Source organism: Dasypus novemcinctus, chromosome 15, assembly GCF_030445035.2.
Source record: "Dasypus novemcinctus isolate mDasNov1 chromosome 15, mDasNov1.1.hap2, whole genome shotgun sequence".
Classification (NCBI taxonomy): domain Eukaryota; kingdom Metazoa; phylum Chordata; class Mammalia; order Cingulata; family Dasypodidae; genus Dasypus; species Dasypus novemcinctus.
This window is the reverse complement of record NC_080687.1, coordinates 25,299,869-25,319,384: the sequence shown is the minus strand read 5'-3', so window position 1 is coordinate 25,319,384 and position 19,516 is coordinate 25,299,869. Positions and strand designations below refer to the sequence as shown.

General features: G+C 35.5%; 1 protein-coding gene across 9 annotated transcripts in view; it reads left to right on the top strand.

Moving 5' to 3' along the window:
* The window catches only part of MYO16 (myosin XVI), a 732,830-nt gene that overhangs the window by 348,853 nt on the left and 364,461 nt on the right, over positions 1-19,516 (top strand). For all 9 annotated transcript variants that reach the window (XM_058276443.2, XM_058276441.2, XM_058276437.2 and 6 more), the window contains exon 10: positions 12,776-12,926. In XM_058276443.2, the coding sequence (XP_058132426.1) occupies positions 12,776-12,926 (151 nt within the window). The remainder of the gene's footprint in view (positions 1-12,775; positions 12,927-19,516) is intronic.

Genomic DNA, 19,516 nt, shown 5'->3' with positions numbered 1-19,516 from the left:
ATGCTTAGATAAGCAGTACTGAAACCTGTATTTCTACTTTAAGACCCTTAAGTACAATTGTGCTGCAACGGTTGATTTTCTTGCTCCTGTTTAACACTGGCTTCTCTTATTACTCCTGTGAGTCAGTCATTCTTACAAATTTACTACTGGCCCTGAGTGACATGCTCATTTTCAAAATTAGCACAGCTTCAGTCACCATTTTGCAGTAAAATAGCATCAGCGGAGATAAAGTGTGACTAGCTCCTCAGACCTACAGTCTCAAGAGTCATCTAGAAGCTCTTGTGCTGTTGTGATGGTTGTAAAGGGAACTGTCTCTGGCTGTGAGCAGTCTTTGGATTTTATTAGCATGTTGTCCAGAGGGATTTGTGCAAATAAGCACTGAGATACAAACACACAAAATGCTTCCATTGTAGATCTTGTATTTATATATTGAGTTTCATTATTACTCTTTAATAAATGAGATTTTGGGGATCAGAAGCATTGGTCATTTTAAACTCACTTCATGTATGAAAGAAATACTATGTAAGACCATTTAAAAATTGTTGACACTCATCATTAAAACGGGAAACTATGTCTTGTTTAGAGACTTTTCTCCCTTAGAGCAAGAATGGGATTTGGAGTGAAATCTCATTATATCAGCTTCATTTAAAGAATGCAGTTTTAATTACACCTCAAGTCTTTGATGATTAGCTTAAAGCACCATACTTTGTGATTGGGCCTTAGGGTCCTCAACAAGTCCATTGTTGCTTATCTCTTTGCTCAACTTGTTCTGTCTTAGGTTAATACAAGAAAAAAGTATTAAACATTTCTAACTGTAGGCTGTTCTCAAAGCTTCCCCCTTTTCACTGTTTTATATTTTCATATACTAAACTTTATTTTTAAAGAAGTTTTAGATTTCAATTGCATTGAAAGTATAGGGGAGTCCCATATACCCTCCCTCCCCCTCTCACATTTTCCCTTATTAATAACATCTTACATTACTTTGGTTCATTTATTACAATTGATGTGCCAATATTGAATCATCTACTAACCATGGTCTTTAGTTTACATTGTGGTTTATACTCTACCATACAATTTTATAGGTTTTGATAAAATATATAATGGCCTGTATTTGTCATTGCAATATCATACAGAACAAGCCCAATGCCCTAAAAATGCCCTATGTTCCACCCATTCTTCCTGCCCCCTTCCCTCAGAACCTCTAGTCATCACTAGCTTTATACCAAATCCTCAAAATTGAGGAATGAACAAACATAAGGGAAGAATGCAACCATGGTCCAAAGTAAACTATTGTTATTGTAGTATGGAAGAACTTCTAACATTGATGTCAAAGTTTTTCCTTAATACATTACTATTGGTCTAAGGTGGTAAATCTTCACAGAACAAGAGACAGAATTAAGCAAATATAAAATTTCTTTGTCAGGGTGGCAGTAATTGCCATGAGATCTGAACTCCAAAGGAAAGGGTGATGTCCTGGCTACTTCCTATATAAAACATTGAGAATGAAGACATAGGATTTAGTGCACATTTAGTCTCCATACTTTCCTATGCGCACATTATTGGGCTTGACAAGCAGCCATGATCACTATTGCACTAATTAGAGGAATCCAATTTATTGTAAAGGTTTGGGAAATTCCTGGACCAGTACTGATAATTTTAGCTTAACTCAGAGCTCTAAGATGATGAGAAATAGGACATTTTCTAGTCACTTCTCCATCAAGGGTCCATTTTTAATTCCTCAGTGTAGAGTTGAGATTGTAATCTTTACCCAGACTCTCTGAAATTGGGAGTCCACTAGGTGTGAACTGAATCATGTGGAAGTCCTTCAGATTACATTATTTTAAACTGTATTCAGTGTTTTTAGAGGCAAAGTTGAGTATGGCTTGGGAGTAGGTACAGGAAAAAATTCTAGAAGCTGTGCTTAGGTTTTGTTGTCTAAGTCATTGTCATTAGTTCTGGCACCACATTTGCAAATGCCTTTCAACAAAGCAAAAGCCCTATAGTTACTAGGGACCTTCAAGTAAACAAAGCTCTGCACTAACTTTAATTCTTTGGCCAAACAAAAGCATTGTTTAATTTGATCCAATTTCCTTGGAAAGCATGTTGAAACACTTCCATTGCCATGTGTGGCAATCATGCTAGTTACACATCATTCCATTTCCCTTTTACTTTACTAATAGAACCACAATCTTGTTGAGTATAGGAAAGTTCCTGGTTAAAAATACCCAGCTGCCTGTATTCTTTTAAAGTAGGGATTGGCCATATGACACTGTCCTGTCCACTGAAACCTAAGTGGAAGTCTGCTGGGTATAAGGTTGCCAGCTAAAGTACAGGACACCCAGTTAAACTGGAATTTCAGATATAAACATTACTAATTTTTTAAGGGAAAGTGTGCCAAAATCTTGTATTCTTATTTGCTAAATCAAAAACTCTAGGGCTTCTAGGAAAGCTAGTGTTCTCTCGATTAGAAGAGACAGATTCATCTGGAAAGCATTTTGGTTCTGTGTCCTTCCATTAGTTTCTTGTCTGGTACATAAATGTGTTGCTTGGAGGTGCAGAAGCTGTCTTGCAACCAAAGAATAACAGTCACACAGTAAGAATAACAGAATAGGAAGCTAGAAAAAGCCAAGGTGCTTGAAGGGCTCCTTGAGCAGCTTATCATCCTTGGGCTGCTATCACTGGACTTCTTGTTAAAGAAGGAAATCCCCATTTCATTCAGATACTTAAGTTAGTGTTGGCATTCACGCAATCTAATGCCACACTGGTACTATAGCTGCTATGCCTGATCTTGTCCTTGGGGTGTCCTGCTCCTTGCCTCAAAGTTTTAGGATTCTTTCTAAGAGAAGTTGTGGTAATAACAATACTGGCTATTCACTGTGTTTTAATGTCCAGTGTGATTTTTTTGTGATTTGAATCATCATTATCAGAAGAATTTTCTCATAACTAGAGTAGCCATATGTCTTGGTTTGTTCCAACCTCAGTTTACTCCTGTTTACCCAGTATGATAATTAATAAAGCCCTCTTTCAGCTTAAAAATGTCCCATTTGGCAACTTAAATCCTACTAATGTGGAATCAGGGAACTTTGTAAAACAGTTTCTTATGCAACTTCACTTCCATTTAATACTTTAAAGAAAATAATTAATTGGATACCTATTCCAGCAATAATTCATATTTGTATACTTCCATTTAGATTATAAGTCTTTTTCATACAATACCTCATTTGATATATATTATATATAAATTTTAATACGTTTTATAAGATGCTCATGCTTACTAATCAATACTATGACTACATTACTAAAAATCTGCAGACTATAATTACAAAGTCTTGATAAAGTGACAATTTATTCTCTAAGAATTTTCATTTAGAAAGGAATTCTGTAGTCTATTACAGGAAAGAGAAATTACATGTAATATAGGGCCTGAATGAGACCTCGAAGATTGTTTAATCTGATTACCAATATTTTCAACCATTTACAATATCCCTCAAATTATGATAGACATCTAGTTGGTCTCCCCAAATTTAGTTGAGATATGGACTCAATTAAAGTGAAGGGAGAGGGAGAGAGAGTTATTTTCCATTTGTTTTTCCTATCTCCAGAGATGGGAGTGTGTGCCTTTCAAGACAGTGCATTCCATCTGCGAACACTAAACATGTCATTTCCTTCTCGTGATATCATAAACAATGCAGATATATGTGAGTGCGTGTGTTCTGGTGCCTGAATAACTTATATAAATGTTATTAAAGCATGCTAAATTTGCTTACCAAAAATGGCTGAAAAACAAAAGACTATTAAATGACTCTTTGATTTAAATGAATGATGAATATTATTGTTTATGTTAATACCTATTCAGCAAAATAAGTACATATTAGGGAGATACTTCTAGTAAATCTAACACTTGACACTCATAAAATTGTGTAGACCTATGATACTTGCTTTAATTTAGGGTTCTTTCCCCCTAAGTGAGCTATTTTTGTTTTATTTCTTTGCAGATATTTGTTGGGAACTATTAAAATGAATGTAAGATGTCATAAAAACAGTAAAATTTTCAATCCAGCCATAAATATTGCTGGATTAAAATAATTATTTTTTTTCATTTTTTTCATTTATTAAAGTATATCACTTATACATAAACATATATAAACAGTAAGTGCATAGTAATAGTTAGAACTTAAAAAACAAACATACATAACATCATACAGGACTCTCATACCTAACCCTACCTCCAATACCTTGCATTATTGTGAAACATTTTCAATTAATGATTAAAAAACATCCTCAAAATATTACTACTAACCAAGTATTTTACATTTGGTGTATTTTTCCCCCAATCCACCCTATTATCATTACTATTATTATTATTACATCATTTACACATGAGCATACAAAAACAATAAGTGTGTAGTAAAAGTTGTGAACTTGCAAAGCAAACATACATAACATCATACAGGGGTCCCATACATCAACCTACCACCAACACCTTGCCTTGTTGTGAGACAATTTTTACAAATTATGAAAAAAATTGTCAAAATCTTACTACTATCTATAGTCTTTATCTTATATTTCATGCATTTTTCCCATAACCTACCCTATTATTATTTTAAATATATTTTTATGACAGAAGTTGTAAACTTACAAAGCAATCATGCACATGTGCAGAATTCCTACACAACACCCTTCTATCAACACACCACACTGTGGTGGCACATTTGTTACAGATTATGAGATAATGTCATCAGATTATTACCAGGTCCATAGTGTACATTTTGCACACTTTTTCATACTCCCCCATTATCAACAGTACATCTTTGGCATAGATGCACTGATATTACATTATTACTATTAACCACAGTCCATAGGTCATTCCAGTTGTATTTTTCCCATTCTTCTCCACATTCCCACTACCCTGCATAGTGATGTATATCTGCTCTAGCTCACAAAGTACACTCTTGCATTTGTACCATCAACCACAATTCTCACCACCTCTAGGTTTACTGTGTTATTCAGCCCCTAGGTTATTCTCTAGCTTTCTTTCAATTGGTACTTATTCCCTAGACTACTCTTTCCTACCACATTGCCAGTTATAAACCAGTTGTTACTCACTATAATGTGTTACTATCAACTCTATACATTTCCACACTTTTACAATAAAGTTAATTAAAATTTCTATATACATTAAACATCAGTAGTCCATCTCAGCTATCCTCTTATCTCCATTAAGAATCCACCACCTACGACCAGGTCTTGAAATATTTTCCTACATTTTCTTTTAGAAGCTTTGTGATTCTTGCTTTTATATTTAGGTTTTTGTCCCATTTTGAGTTCATTTTTGTATAAGGGGTGAGATAGGGGTGCTCTTTCCTTCTTTTCACTATGAATATCCAGTTCTCCCAGCACCATTTGCTGAAGAGACCATTCTGCCTAAGTTAGGTGGGTTTGACAGGCTTTTCAAAAATCTCTTGACCCTAGATGTGATGGTCCATTTCTGAACCATCAATATGGTTCCATTGGTCTATGTGTCTGTCTTTATGCCAACACCATGCTGTTTTTACCACTGTAGCTAGGTAATTTGATTTAAAGTCTGGAAGGGAGTCCTCCAACTTTGCTTTTCCTTTTTAGGATGTTTCTGGCTATTCAGGACCCCTTACCCTTCCAAATAAATTTCATAATAGTGTTTTCCATTTATTTTTAAAATGCTGGCAGAATATTTATCAGAATTGCACTGAATCTGTATATCAGTTTAAGTAGAATTGACATCTTAATGATATTTAGTCTTCCAATTCAGGAGCTTGGAATGATCTCCCAATTATTTAAGTCTTTTTTTATTTCTTTTAACAATGAGTTGTAGTTTTGTAGTTTGTAGTTTGACTACAAGTGTTTTACTTTGTAGGTTATGTTTATTCCTAAATGTTAGGGTTTTATCTGTGATATTTTATTTTCACCACTCTTTTGACAATTTTAGCTACTGTTACTGATACAATCATCATTTTTAGACTCTCTTCCAAGCCTCCTCTCCTGTTTTTTCTTTTCAGACTGTAGCACATTCTTTAGTATTTCCTGCAAAGCCAGGCTCTTGCTTATAAACTTCCTCAGTCTGTTTATCTGTGCATATTCTAAACTCTCCCTCATTTTTGAAAGACAGTCTTGTGGGATATAAGATTTTTGGCTGGAAGTTTTTCTCCTGAAGTATCTTAAAATATATCATACCACTGTCTTCTTGCCTCCATGGTTTCTGGTGAGCGATCAGTACTTTTTCTTGTTGGGTATCCCTTATATGTTATGTGTTGCTTTTGTCTTGCTGGTCTCAAAAGTTCTCTCTGTCTTTGACATTTGACATTCTGATGAGTATGTGTCTCAGTGTTGGTCTATTCTGATTTTTTGGATGGGAGTGCGTTGTGCTTCTTGAATATGGATACCCATGTCCTTCAGTAGGGTTGGGAAATTTTCTTCTATTATTTCTTCAGCTATTCCTTCTGCCCCTTTTTCCTTCTCTTCTCCTTCTGAGATACCCATGACATGTATGTTTGCATACCTCTTGCTGTTTAGTTCCCTGAGACCTTGCTCAATTTTTTCCATTCCTTTCTTCATCTGTTCTTTTGTATGTTTGCTTTCAGAGACCATTTCTTCAAACTCTCTAATCCTTTTTTCTGCCTCCTCAAATCAGGTATTATATGATTTCAGTGTGTTTTTAATTTCATTCATTGTTCCTTTCATTCCCATTAAATTTGCTATTTTTCTATGCGTGCTTTCAAATTCTTCTCTGTGCTCATCCAGTGTCTTCTTAATATCCTTATCTCTTTAGCCATCTCATTGAATTGTTAAGGAGATTTTTTTGAACATCTATGATTAGTTGTCTCAACTCCTTTATGTCATCTGGAGGCTTATCTTGTTCCTTTAACTGGGCCATATCTTCCTGTTTCTTTGTGTGGATTGTAATTTTTTGTTTGTGTCTTGGCATATGGCTTACTAGATGTTTTTTTTCTGGGTGAAGCTTCTCTCTTTAGTTTAGGGCTTTCTCGCCCTTTCTCCCTTGCTGGTTGTATAGTAGGAGCCAAGGATGTAGTTGGTGCTGTAAGCTGTGAAGTTTCAAGCAGCCCTCATTTCCCCAGGTACCAATGAAGTTTCTCCCAACTTTCTCTTTTGCGAGGGGTAGCGACAAAGTTGTAGCTGTGTGTACTAATCCAAGCCATGCAGGCCTAGACTCTAGTTGCCCTGAGAGACTGATGAAGCTTCAAGCCCCTTTTCTCCCCTGCCTAAGGGGGTGGGGGAGGGATGAAGCTGCAGGTATGGGCAGCAATCTATGCTGTGCAGGTTCAAAATAACTGCAGTTGCCCCGTATACCTCCAACTATTCAGTCTGCCTGCAGAATTTTCCTAGTTATCTGGAGAGGCTGGTGCAGGGCCTGCCAACTTCCTCCCTGCTGGAGAGGTGGTATAACTGGATTTTGTCTGGGTTCTTGTGTATGCTGCAGAAATGAATTTCAAGAGCACATCTGCTGAGTTAGGCCAGTAATTTATTCAAGTAGGGAGAGAAGAGAAATGGGAGAAAATGAAAGATCATGGATCCCAGGTAGAGAGGAAGGGGGTTAAAATGATAAAGTGGGCTGATTTACAGACTACAGTTCCCCATTATAAATTATAAATCCCAGGGTTTACTTGTATATTGACCAGGTGGGGGTAAAGAAGCCAGAATAAGGCAGGAACAGGTATGGGGAAAGGGTGAAGGCAAGAGACCACAAAAGCGAGAGTGATTCAGCCTTTGCACTTCTTTTTTAAACCATTAATTATTCCACCCCTTTGTAATGGCACAAGAGAACCAGCTTTTTGCTGTTTTGATTGATTACCCCACCCATCAGTCCCCCAGGAGGTCCAATAATAAGGCCCCTGGAGAATAACCAGGGCTTCTCCTGGCTTCAAGAGGAAATCTCATTTAAAATTAAATTTCTCTCGAGAGTCTTCTAGCAGTCATCTTGTGGTTATTGATGTTCACGAGGACTTCTTGCCAGATTCCAGATCCATCTTTTGATTCCCCATCTTACTAGCCTGCTTCTGTGGGGCTGTAGCTTAGGCTAGGGCTGCAGGTCTGTCTGGGTGAAAGAAGCCTGTCTCTACCATCACTATGATTTTCAGTCAGCCCAGCTTCCCCTCACGCTGGCGGAAGAGTAAAAATGGAAGCTCTTGTCCTCTTTCTGACTTGGACAGGTTCAATCATTAGCTGTTCTTTGGGGTATACTTTAGTCAGCTGAAATTACTAATTAGTAGCTGAAACGGGTGGGAACCGTCTCCACCTCCCCTGTTTTTGGGAAATGGAGCTTCCACTCCCAGCCACAGAATAGCTCCTGGGGTGGCTTGTGCTGCCAGACCAGGATGAGCACTGGCCTTCGTGGTGTGGCCTGTATCTTCCTGGAGAAGGTGCCCCCAGCTTCCTCCCTGCTGGAGGTAGGGCTGGGGCTTAGGATTATTCTTTAGCCCACTGAATTTTCTAATCAGTAGCTGAAGTTAGCCAGTTGTCTTTTCCTCCCCCTTTTTTTGGGAAGTGGACTTTCTAATTCCGACTGTGGAATAGATTTGAAGGCAGCTTGTGCTGCCAGTTGAGGATGATCTGCGGCCTCTGGGGCATGGGGTCCTCTACTTACGGCTCTTCTCTGCAGATGGGCAGTCTCCTCCTTCTATTTTTTAAAGGATATTGTAGGATGCTCTTGTGGTGGCCTAGAGCCCCTAAACAGCTGCTTTAGGTAGCTCTGGGTGTTTACTAACTGCCCGGTAGCATGAGCCGACACTAGGAGCTCCTTACTCTGCCACCATCTTGCTGGTTGTTCACAGATTAAAATTTCTGTTTTTCAGGCACAAATAATGTTTTACTGAACTGTTTTTATTTTTTATTTTTTTAAATAATTTCTTTATTTTAAAGTTTAAAAAATTTTTAAGTTAATTTCTTTCCCCTTCTCACACCCCACCCTCGCAGTTGTCTGCTCTCTGTGTCCATTTGCTGTGTGTTCTTCTGTGTCCACTTGTATTCTTGTCAGCAGCACTGGGAATCTGTGTCTCTTTTTGTTGTGTCACCTTGCTGCATCAGCTCTCTGTGTGTATGGTGCCACGCCTGGGCAGGCTGTGCTTTTTTCACACGGGGCGGCTCTTCTTATGGGGCGCACTCCTTACACATGGGGCTCCCCTATGTGAGGGACACCCCTGCATCACACTGCACATGGGCCAGCTCACCACACAGGTCAGGAGGCCCTGGGTTTGAACCCTGGACATCCCATGTGGTAGGTGGATACTCTATCAGTTGAACCAAATCTGCTTTCCTGAAACTGGTTTTAAATTGTAATTTTTGGTTCTTTGAAAAAAAAAAACAGCTAAGGTTATTTTTTGGAGCCAAAGTTAGTGATCAATAAACCCTCTGTGGCAATGTGAGATTATTTTATGAATCCCAAAAAGGGAAAGATTATGTTTGTAAACTGTCTTTGGGTGTGATATCCTTTGATTGCTTTATATTAAGTTGGAAGGGCCTTTGATTAGATTACTGGATAAGATTACTTTAGAGCTTTTGATTGCACTACTTCAGTGAAGGGGGACTCAGGTTGAGTCCCTGCGCCCTTGCTGGGTCTGATATAGACTCACAGGGACAGACAGAGGAAAAAAGGAGCTTGCATATTTGATTCTGCAATGAGGGAAAAAGGATTGCTTAAACAGCAAACTCCAAGAGGTTCAGGAGGAGACCAGCCCTGCTATATGCCTGATAGCTTACAGCTGAACTTGGAAAGAGAGCAGAACAACAGAGACTGACTTGGGGGCCTGGGAGGAGATAAGCCCTAGCCTGGTTGATGATCAAAGCTGAACTCCAAGAGATGGTAGATTCTGGAGGGGAAGGCAGAAGATTGGCAGAAGATTTTGCTGAGATTGGCAGCCATCTTGCTTCACCATGTAGCAACAATGCCAGGATCTACTTAGGTGAGGCTTAGGTGAGAAAGCACCTCTTATGGTGCTTTGAGTTGGACTTTTCATAACCTTGGAGCTATAAGCTTTTACCCCAAAAAATACCCTTTATAAAAGCCAATAAGTTTCTGGTACTTTGTGTCAGCTATTCTTTGGCATACTGAAACACTGCCCAAGGAGTGTATTGTATTATTTTGAATTAATCTTTGGACCATGTCTTATTAAAATATGGGAAGAAAAACCCGATAGGTTAATTGAATTCCCTGGGCAAAATAACTTATGTAGTTATGTTTCTAGGATTAAAATTCAGAACTGTCTAGTCAGTCCATTATCTAACCATGACAATAACTGAATCATTAGCCGTTTCTTCATATTTGGTTTTATTAATTATTTTCTTTGTTATATTATCTCAATATTCTTTATTATATTATCTCAATATAGTCCATTTTATTTGATATCTATCGTTTTCTAAAATAACTTTAGTCATAATGGGCAATAATTATCACCTTGGTTAGTTTCATTTTATTATGTTCCTGTTTCCGTTTTCAATAATAAAATCCCAGTAGCTACAGGCACATTTACTCTACGAAATATATAACAACAGGCATTTTTTAAAAATTGAAAAATAGATTTAAAAATTTATATAAAAATGCTTAGGGCTTTGAATATCAAATCAATTTTTAAAAAGAAAGGGTTGTTGTTCATAATTACCTGATTTCAAGGATTACTGTGAAGGTGTATAATCAAGACACTATTCATGAAAGAATAGCCGTCTGTGTCAATGGAACAAATTAGAGGCTCCCAAAATAGTCCCACACATGTATGTTCAATTGATTTTCAACAAAGATGTCCACGTAATTCAGTGGCAAAGAAATTTTCAACAAATTGTGTTGGAACCTTTGGAGAAACATATGAAAAATAATGAGCTTAAATTCATATGTAATACCATATACAAAAAAGCACTCAGAATGGATCATAGACCTAAATACAAACTATAGTACAATGAAATGTCTATATTAAAATACAGGAGAAAATCTTATTAACCTTGGATTAGGAAATGTTAATGTAATGTTAATGTCTTCTTAGTTAAGACAAAAAAAAAAGATCATAAGTGAAAAAGTTGTTCTATGAAACATACTGTTAATAAAATGAAAAATTTAAGGTGCAGACTAGGAAAAACTATTTGCAAGATGTGTAACTTATAAAGGACTTTTATTTAGAATAAATAAATTCAATAATCTCATAACAACAACAACAACAACAACAAATCGTTGGAAGCAATTACCAAAAAGAAATACATGGCAATTATGCACATAACCACAGTGAAATGTTATTAACACACCTATTGGAATGAATTTTTTTAAAAGAGTTAAGTATTGGCAAGAATGTTAAGGAACTGAAACTCAGTCACATTGCTGTTGAGAATGCAAAATGGTATAGCAACTTTGGAATCAATTGGGAAGTTTCTCCTAGGTATTTAGATGGGATAAATGAAAGTATATTTCAGAAAGACTCACACATAAAAGTTTATAGAAGCCTCCATTCATAACTGACAAACTGGACATAACCCAAATGTCTGCCAACTGGTGAATGAATAAACTAAGTATAGTATATCCTATAGTAGAATATTACTCAGCAATGTAAAAGAACAAACTGTTGGTATATGCAGCAGCATGAATGTAACTCAAATACATTACGTTAGGTAACTAGGAACAGACACAAAAGGCTGTAGACTCCATGCCATTCGGATGATGCTTTGCAAAGACAAAACTACAGTGGAAAAAAGTCATTATCAGTGGTTTTGAGGAGTAGAAGGTGAGAGGAGTTATTAGAAGGGCACAGAGGGACATTTGAGGTAACAAGAAAAATTCTGTCTCAATGGTTATGTTGGTTATACAATGTTGGTTGCACAGCTGTGAATAATTGTCAAAATTCATTGACCTGTATACCTACAAAGGGCTAATCTCACTGCATAAATATTATACTTCAATAAACCTAAATTTTAAAGAAAGCCAGAAAAGTTCATTGAGCTCTAATTAGAATCATGAGTATTATTGTAGAATGCATGAAAGATTGTTTTCATATGTTGTGCTTGATTAAGTATGTGTATGTTTCTGCTTGTTTTTATTTGTATGGTAGCATTTAGGGAAATACATATTTAAATCTTATTATAATAAAGTTTTCAATGGCAAATTCAACATTATATATTTTTTAATGTATATTACAAAATAATGGTGCTTGGCAATGAAATCTGAAGAAGAACCAAAAAATGACACAATTTTATTTATTTTTTACCTTGCTCAAGCTATATAGAAGTAATGAAATTTATTCTTTAATATTCCAATCCTTAACTGCATCATTCCTCCCTCATTCCCATATTGTCACTTCAGTACAAACTGTATAATGTTGTTCATTATTCTACAACATATTTTAAATCCTATAGAATAATGTTTTAATGAATTGTATATTTTCCATTTTTTCACTGCTTGCAATTCATTTTCACATTTAAATAACTTGCTTAAGTTGTAAATTTCAGCATTAGATTTTATATTGCTTATTGATTTGTCCATCTATTACAGCCTGATATACATTTGCAAACATTTTCTTTTGGAGTTGAAACGGATATTTTTTTCTTTTACAGGTGATATTGAACGAAATTTGAAATTAATAGAAAAGTTTGCAGACCTTCCATCAATATTTTCCCCTGCAATTTAGAGAAACATTTTCTTATCTGAATAAAATAGTCTTCTCTAACCCAGCTATCCTGTTGTGGTAATTTCTTATTGATATGGCAATGTTAAAAGAAGACTAATTATATTATTGATTATTTCCTGCAGCAGTCCCCTGGTGTTACCAATTGCCAAGCAAGATAGTTTGCTGGAAAAAGACATTATGTTCAAAGATGCAACAAAAGGTCCACTTAAGCAACAATCTCAAGACAGCACTCCTGAAAACATCCCTGTGAATGACTCCACAAAACCTGAGCAGGTAATTATACACTTATTGCATTTCTATTAATATTATGTCATATAAAGTCATGTTTTAAAATCCAACATATTTTATAAGCAAATATTCACTAATTGCCATTGCAAAGAAAAATGAATGGATGAATAAGATTTTGGTTTACAATCATCATAAATAAATGATTTGGGCATTATACTGATCAGTTTAAAAACATAATTGGTATTGTATTTTACAAGAATTTGCATTTTGCAATCTTGACTTAAATATCAGGAATGTAAGCTCAGCCACTGTTTAAATTCCTGAATATTTCCAGCTCAGTCATTAGTAGTTGCTTTGATAATCTATTATGTTGTTTGTGGGTTTTGTTTCCTTGAAATATCCACATATTTTAGATAACAAAAAAGAAGGCTAAACCATTTGTCCAGATGCAGTGCGTTTGTGTGTGTGTGTGAATGTGTGTGTGTGTGTTCTAGTATTCAAGTTACTGGAAATCACTTTGGATTTGGAAGGATGATGAACTGAGAAGTTATATAAATTAATGTCTTTTCTTTTATTATTACTACAGAAAGAAATGTTTTTAATATGGTTAGTATTTTCTAAATAGCAGAGTAATTTATATCCTTTAAAATGTCTTGTTTCTGTTTATCTAACTTTGAATATTTTAAGGACATTTAGACCGTCTTCAAAATTTAATTTTATGAATTATTTGGTATTTTAAAGAAACTAAAGCAGGTAGTAAAACACTCAAATACTTTAAAATTTTAGCAGGCAGATTAAATGTTCTGCAAAATATATGGCAAAGTTTTTCTTACTTTTCTCGAGTCCTATTAACTTTCCTTAAAATATTTTCTTCATTTTAATTTCTAGTAAAATTAAGAATGGATGTCTTTATTGTTCACTTTAGATGAACAGTATGGTTTAGGAATATGTTTCAATAAAATCGATAAAAAAGAATGGGTATATTGATTTTTTTAAATACATTGTTTAGGTAATTAAAGATATTAAAATTTTCTTTCCATTCTATTGGCATTGTTTTGGAATATTTTATCTTAATTCATTTATAGACATATCAGGAAATATTAAGATTAATTTGACTTACTACTGTTCAAATTTTTAAAAGTTTAAAACTTTCAAATGTAAATATAAACAATACATTATTGTATTCAATGTTTATGCATGCACCTAATTGTATTTTTATGTTGATTTGTTTTTAAGTCATTAATAATGTGGTTGAGTTTCACAGTAGTATAATATGATTATTTATTTAATTAAAGAATAGCAAACTAAGTCAATCCTTTCATTAGGATGCTGGGATTTTTCCCTGTATGAAGACAAAACAATTTCTGTTTAGCAAATTGATTGCTTTGGTCTGATAACTTAGCAAGATGTTTCTAAAACACATAAAATATTCAAAAATGATAAGAAATTGTCGACATAAGAATATCAAGTATAATATTTTTGGAAAGAATTTCTTTCATTTTTAATATAAACTTTTTAAAAGTTGTGTCCTAGATATTAAAAGTAACTGTAATCATGTTCTATTTATTTTTTATTAAAGAGGGATTGGCTATTTTTCCAGTTTTATGTTCATTTATATCTAATCTAGTATTCATCCATATCTCCGATGGTGAGCATCATGCATTCATAGATTCTCAGCCATGGAATGCATAGAGGATTCTCTTCAGGGGGAGAACAGCCCTCTCTACTGACTGAATTATACATTCACATTTTATAGCAGGGCTTTAGAAAATGCTTGTCAAAACAAAGTTCTGATTAACATTTTGAAAAGAAATATATAATGTAGAAAATAAAAGATAATAAAAGATAGAATTCACTTAGCTTTCTGAATCCAGATGTTTATAAAATGTAGATCCTATCAAATAGTAACTGTGGAAATGTTTTAAAATTCTTATAATCACCAAAATTAACGGTTGCTTTTATAATATCTGTGAAAACAAATTTCTTAATTTGCTTAAAAATATGCAAAACTTTCTTCCCTCCCTTCACTTCTTTTATTTTCTACCTTTTTTCTGGTACCCTGCCCTCTTTCATTATCTTTCTAATTTCCTAACTCATTAACACCTCAGATTTCTCCCTTCCTCTATCTCTTCTTTCCTTTCAGAACATATCTATTTATGTTTAATTCAAACTTGAATTTCAGGTCAAACATTTATTCCTTATTGAGGCATGTTAGCCCAGAGTAAAGAGAAATGACTTTGGAGTTCCACAGATCTGCTCTGTTCAAGTTTTATCTCTAATATCCAGAAGCTGTATAACTTTGGGCAATTATTTAACCTCACTAAGCCTCATCTGTAAATTAAGGACATGGTACCAACTTCGTAGGGTTGTTGTGAGGATGACCAGACACTGCAACTATAGGGTTATATTAGTTTTTCACACTGAGTAAAATTCATGTTTCATTCACATCTATGCACTTATTTTGACTTACAGTGTTAAAACACAAGTTTATCTAGTGAGCTACAATCACCAAGAACAGAGTAAAAACTCAGTAATATACATTTATTAATTTTATTATTATATTTATATAGCCTGACTATATATTATTCTTTAGGCTTTACCAGAGTCCCCCATTTATTTAAATTATCTTCTAGTAATTAGTATAATTACAGTCAACATATCCACCAGGGTTTTTTTGTTCTAGTGTATATGCAAATTTTGGAAAATAATAATACAAAATAGTACTTTATATTTGGCAACACTTCAAAGCCTAAAAATGCTTTACTTGCATTATCTTAATTCTTAAAAATTCTACTTTGAACAATGTATTAATCATTTTTAATAGTTGACCAAACCTGAACTCAAGAAAGTTTAGAAAATTGTCTAGAATCACAGCATTGCTTTTATTCCACATCCAGTGCTCTTTCTGGAACATCACAATAACTTCCTTGTTCATTTTCTGTAGTCCTTCTAACTTGTGATAAAGTTCTACAAAACAGAGAAAATGTTTGTGTTCCAGGCTGCATGTGCAATATAGGGGTTCCTAATGTAACAAAAGCAGGACAAACCAGTTATGCTTTCCAGGCATGGTGTTGAAGCTTTGAAAAGCTTAGTCAAAAGTTTTGCACATTGTCGATCCTTCCCTCTTATTACCACTGCAGTTACTTTGTTTTTCTTTATACTTCCCTCTTTTATTCTTTATTTATCCATTTTTCCCCCTTAAACTGCTTTGTTCCAAGATCTTATTGCCTTTATCCCATTTGTCAGACCATTTCTCTTTTATGCATTGAAAGTCTAGTCCCTGGATATGTACTGCCAAGCTACTATAGTTAGCATCATGCATTGCAGGAGGGAAACACCAATTCCAAGACGAGATTTTCAACAAGACCAAAACAATCAACCTACAGGGGTTTTCCAAGAAAATGGAACATATCCTACAGAATTATTAACTGGTGATAAAACTGGTTTGGGTCCAGTAGGGATAACATCTCAGAATGGAGGAACATACCAATGTATATCTACTCCCCGCTTTGTAAAACCCTCCTATGTAAAATGGAAAGTTACTGTCAGCATATCAGAACATTTCCTCACTGGCTTCCACATCTGAGCATTCCCCAACACCCCCGTGGTATAACTCCCATCTACTTTCTGAATGGGATCCTTCCTAATTCATGAATCAATAAAACTGTGAGATCCTAAACTTAATGCTGTTGAAAAGGTTTTCCTTTATTACCTCCAGTCTCCCAAAAGAAAAATCACAAACAAATGAAAAGACAAACAAACAAACACACACCCCCAAACACAGTAGAACTAACTGCTCAAACCATTGTTAAAATGGTGGAGACACAGAATTGGTGAATTAAAAATATTTCTTACAGTTCAATTACCTTTGGATCTTGAAGCATTTCTTAATAAGTTTCTCCTAAGTTCTTCCTGACCTTCTAATTTGAATGATGTCTGTTGTATGTTCAGGATCTCTTCTGTTTGGGGGAAAAATTATCTTCAAAACAACCACACTGGTCACTCCTAGAGGATATGTGAAACTTTTTACGTACTCATGAAATACCTCTAATTGATTGGTAGGCATAGGCCAAATACACTATTAAGTCTACTACTATAATATATTCACAGGCATACTTTTCTTTATCTTTCTGCTTGAAATCAGCTGTCACATTGCTTGTGAAATTTTTGTAAAGAATATGTCCCTTTGATAATGTTGCTTAAAATTGATTATCAAAGCTTCCTTCCTGATCGTGTTAAAATCTTGACATGATAAATGCAAAGGATTCTTCCCTTGATCTAGTCAAATACTGTATTTGTCACATTCCAGTACTATAAAAAGGCAAGGAAGGGAGTCTTCACATTTTTACTGTCAGCCTAATACTTTCTCTAGCCCATGTAACAGCTGTGCCGCTATAAAAGAGAGTCCTCAAGAATACCAATGAGATGTCTATGATAGCTCTTTCAGGCTTGTCAGAACAAATGTGGAACTGTTGTTAGTACGCCATCCTTTTTCTAAATGTGGATGTAGAAATTTGCATTGAGATCGTTAGAGTTGTGGCTGTAAGAGGAATTTTATTATCTTAGAGTAAGAGTAAATAATTACTCTTGAAGAAAAAAATTTACTATTAATTTTCTCCTTTTTATGATTACTTGGGGAATTAAAAATGTATGCTAACTTGCTGGTAATTTTTGTATTTTTGTATTCTTGCATTTTTCAAAGTTATTTGATCATATCGAATTATATTATGAATATATCTGTGTGTGTGTTAGTTTTTGTTAATTTGTGGAAATGATCACAAAGACATTAGAAACAAAAGATGTTATCCATCCTTAAAATAATGATGAATGTTCTCTTATGTGTATCTCTATGTAAAGACTTTAGGCAGTAGTCTTTTCGCTTCTAGACTATTCATAGTAACCCACTTGCATTTATTTTCTAGATTCTTTTTATATCCAAGGGCAAATATTCCTGCTATTCTGGTTTGGGGTATAGTTTGTGATCCTGGAATATAGTGAAGTTGTCCATCAATATATAAAACCTTCAATCTTGTCTAAATTGATCATAAATAATAAGTCAAATACATTTAGTAGAACACATGTGAGTATGGTAGCTCCTCTATCTCTTAACCAAGTCTAATCCAATCTGTCTCTCCCTTTTGTCAGCCCCCTCATTGAGCCACCATTATTTGGAGCTTATTAAGTGGTATCACCACTTTCACTCTTCTCCTCCCCATGCTGCCAGAATAATAGGTTAGCAATGTGAAGCGGATCTTGTTATACTACAGCTTAAACCTCCTCAATGATTTTGTATAGCTTGCAAGTCTTTGCTTACATCTCCTACATAATCTCCTTCTATTTTTCTCCCCCTCTCCAGCCACAGTAGCCAACTTCCAGTGCCTCCATCACAACAACATCTTTCCCAACTCAGGACCTTTACTGTGCTTCTCTCCACTCCCTACACACACCCCAGCTCTTGGATAATCTTCTCCCACATTCCAAAGTACTGCTTTTTTTATTCTTCCAATTTTGATTTTTTGTAAAAATTTATTTTATTTATTTTCTCTCCTCTTCTCCCTCCCCCGCCCCCCCACTGGTTGTCTGTTTTCTGTGTCCATTTGCTGCGTGTTGTTGTTTTTGTCCACTTTTGTCAGCTGCACAGGAATCTGTGTTTCTTTTTGTTGCGTCATCTTGCTGTATCAACTCTCTGTGTGTGCGGCACCATTCCTGGGCAGGCTGCACTTTCTTTCACGCTGGGCGGCTCTCTTACAGGGTGCACTCCTTGTGCGTGGGGCTCCCCTACGTGGGGGACACCCCTGCGTGGCACGGCACTCCTTGTGCGCATCAGCACTGCACATGGGCCAGCTCCACACAGGTCAAGGAGGCCTGGGGTTTGAACTCCCCTGTGGTAGATGGACGCCCTATCCATTGGCCAAGTCTGCTTCCCCCAATTTTGATTTTAATGTGATCACCTCAAACAGGATTTCTTGGACTATCTAAAGTGCAGTTTTTCTCTTTTCAGCACATCCTGTATTTCTTCCTTTTTAGCACTTTTGTAATATTTCCTTACTTCTCCCCTAAGTGATTGTAAATACTCTTGAGGTTAGAGACCGCATTCCTTTTTAATCCATGTTTGTATTAAACCACTAGTGTAAAGCTTGGCAAATAGTAGATTAGAAAAAAAAAAAGTTAAAAATTGGCAAAGTATTAAATGTATCTTATCAGACTTATTCATTATCTACTAGAATTCCCTGGGAGAAACTGGCCGGCTAGAAATTCTAGCAGCAACCAATGCTGAAGTTGGGTCCAAATTCCTCTTCTGACTCTGAAATCCTCAGTTCTGGCTTTTAAGACTTCTACTGATTGGATGAGTAGACGCCACAATGCTGAGGACAGTCACTTTTGTTTATCAATCCTAGATGCAATTGCCTGATCCTAGGTGCAAAGCCCATCTCAAGTAGGCCAATGTGTGACCAAACAACTGGACTTCATAACCTAGCCAAGCTGATATATGAAGTTAACCAGCACAACTAGCAAGAAAAACACTGACAAATTATGTATCATCAGGTTTATTCGTTATCTGATAAAACTCCTCCACTGATACCTAATGATTACTATCCCAGCTTCTGCTTCTGACCTATCAGCTGTGTGACCCT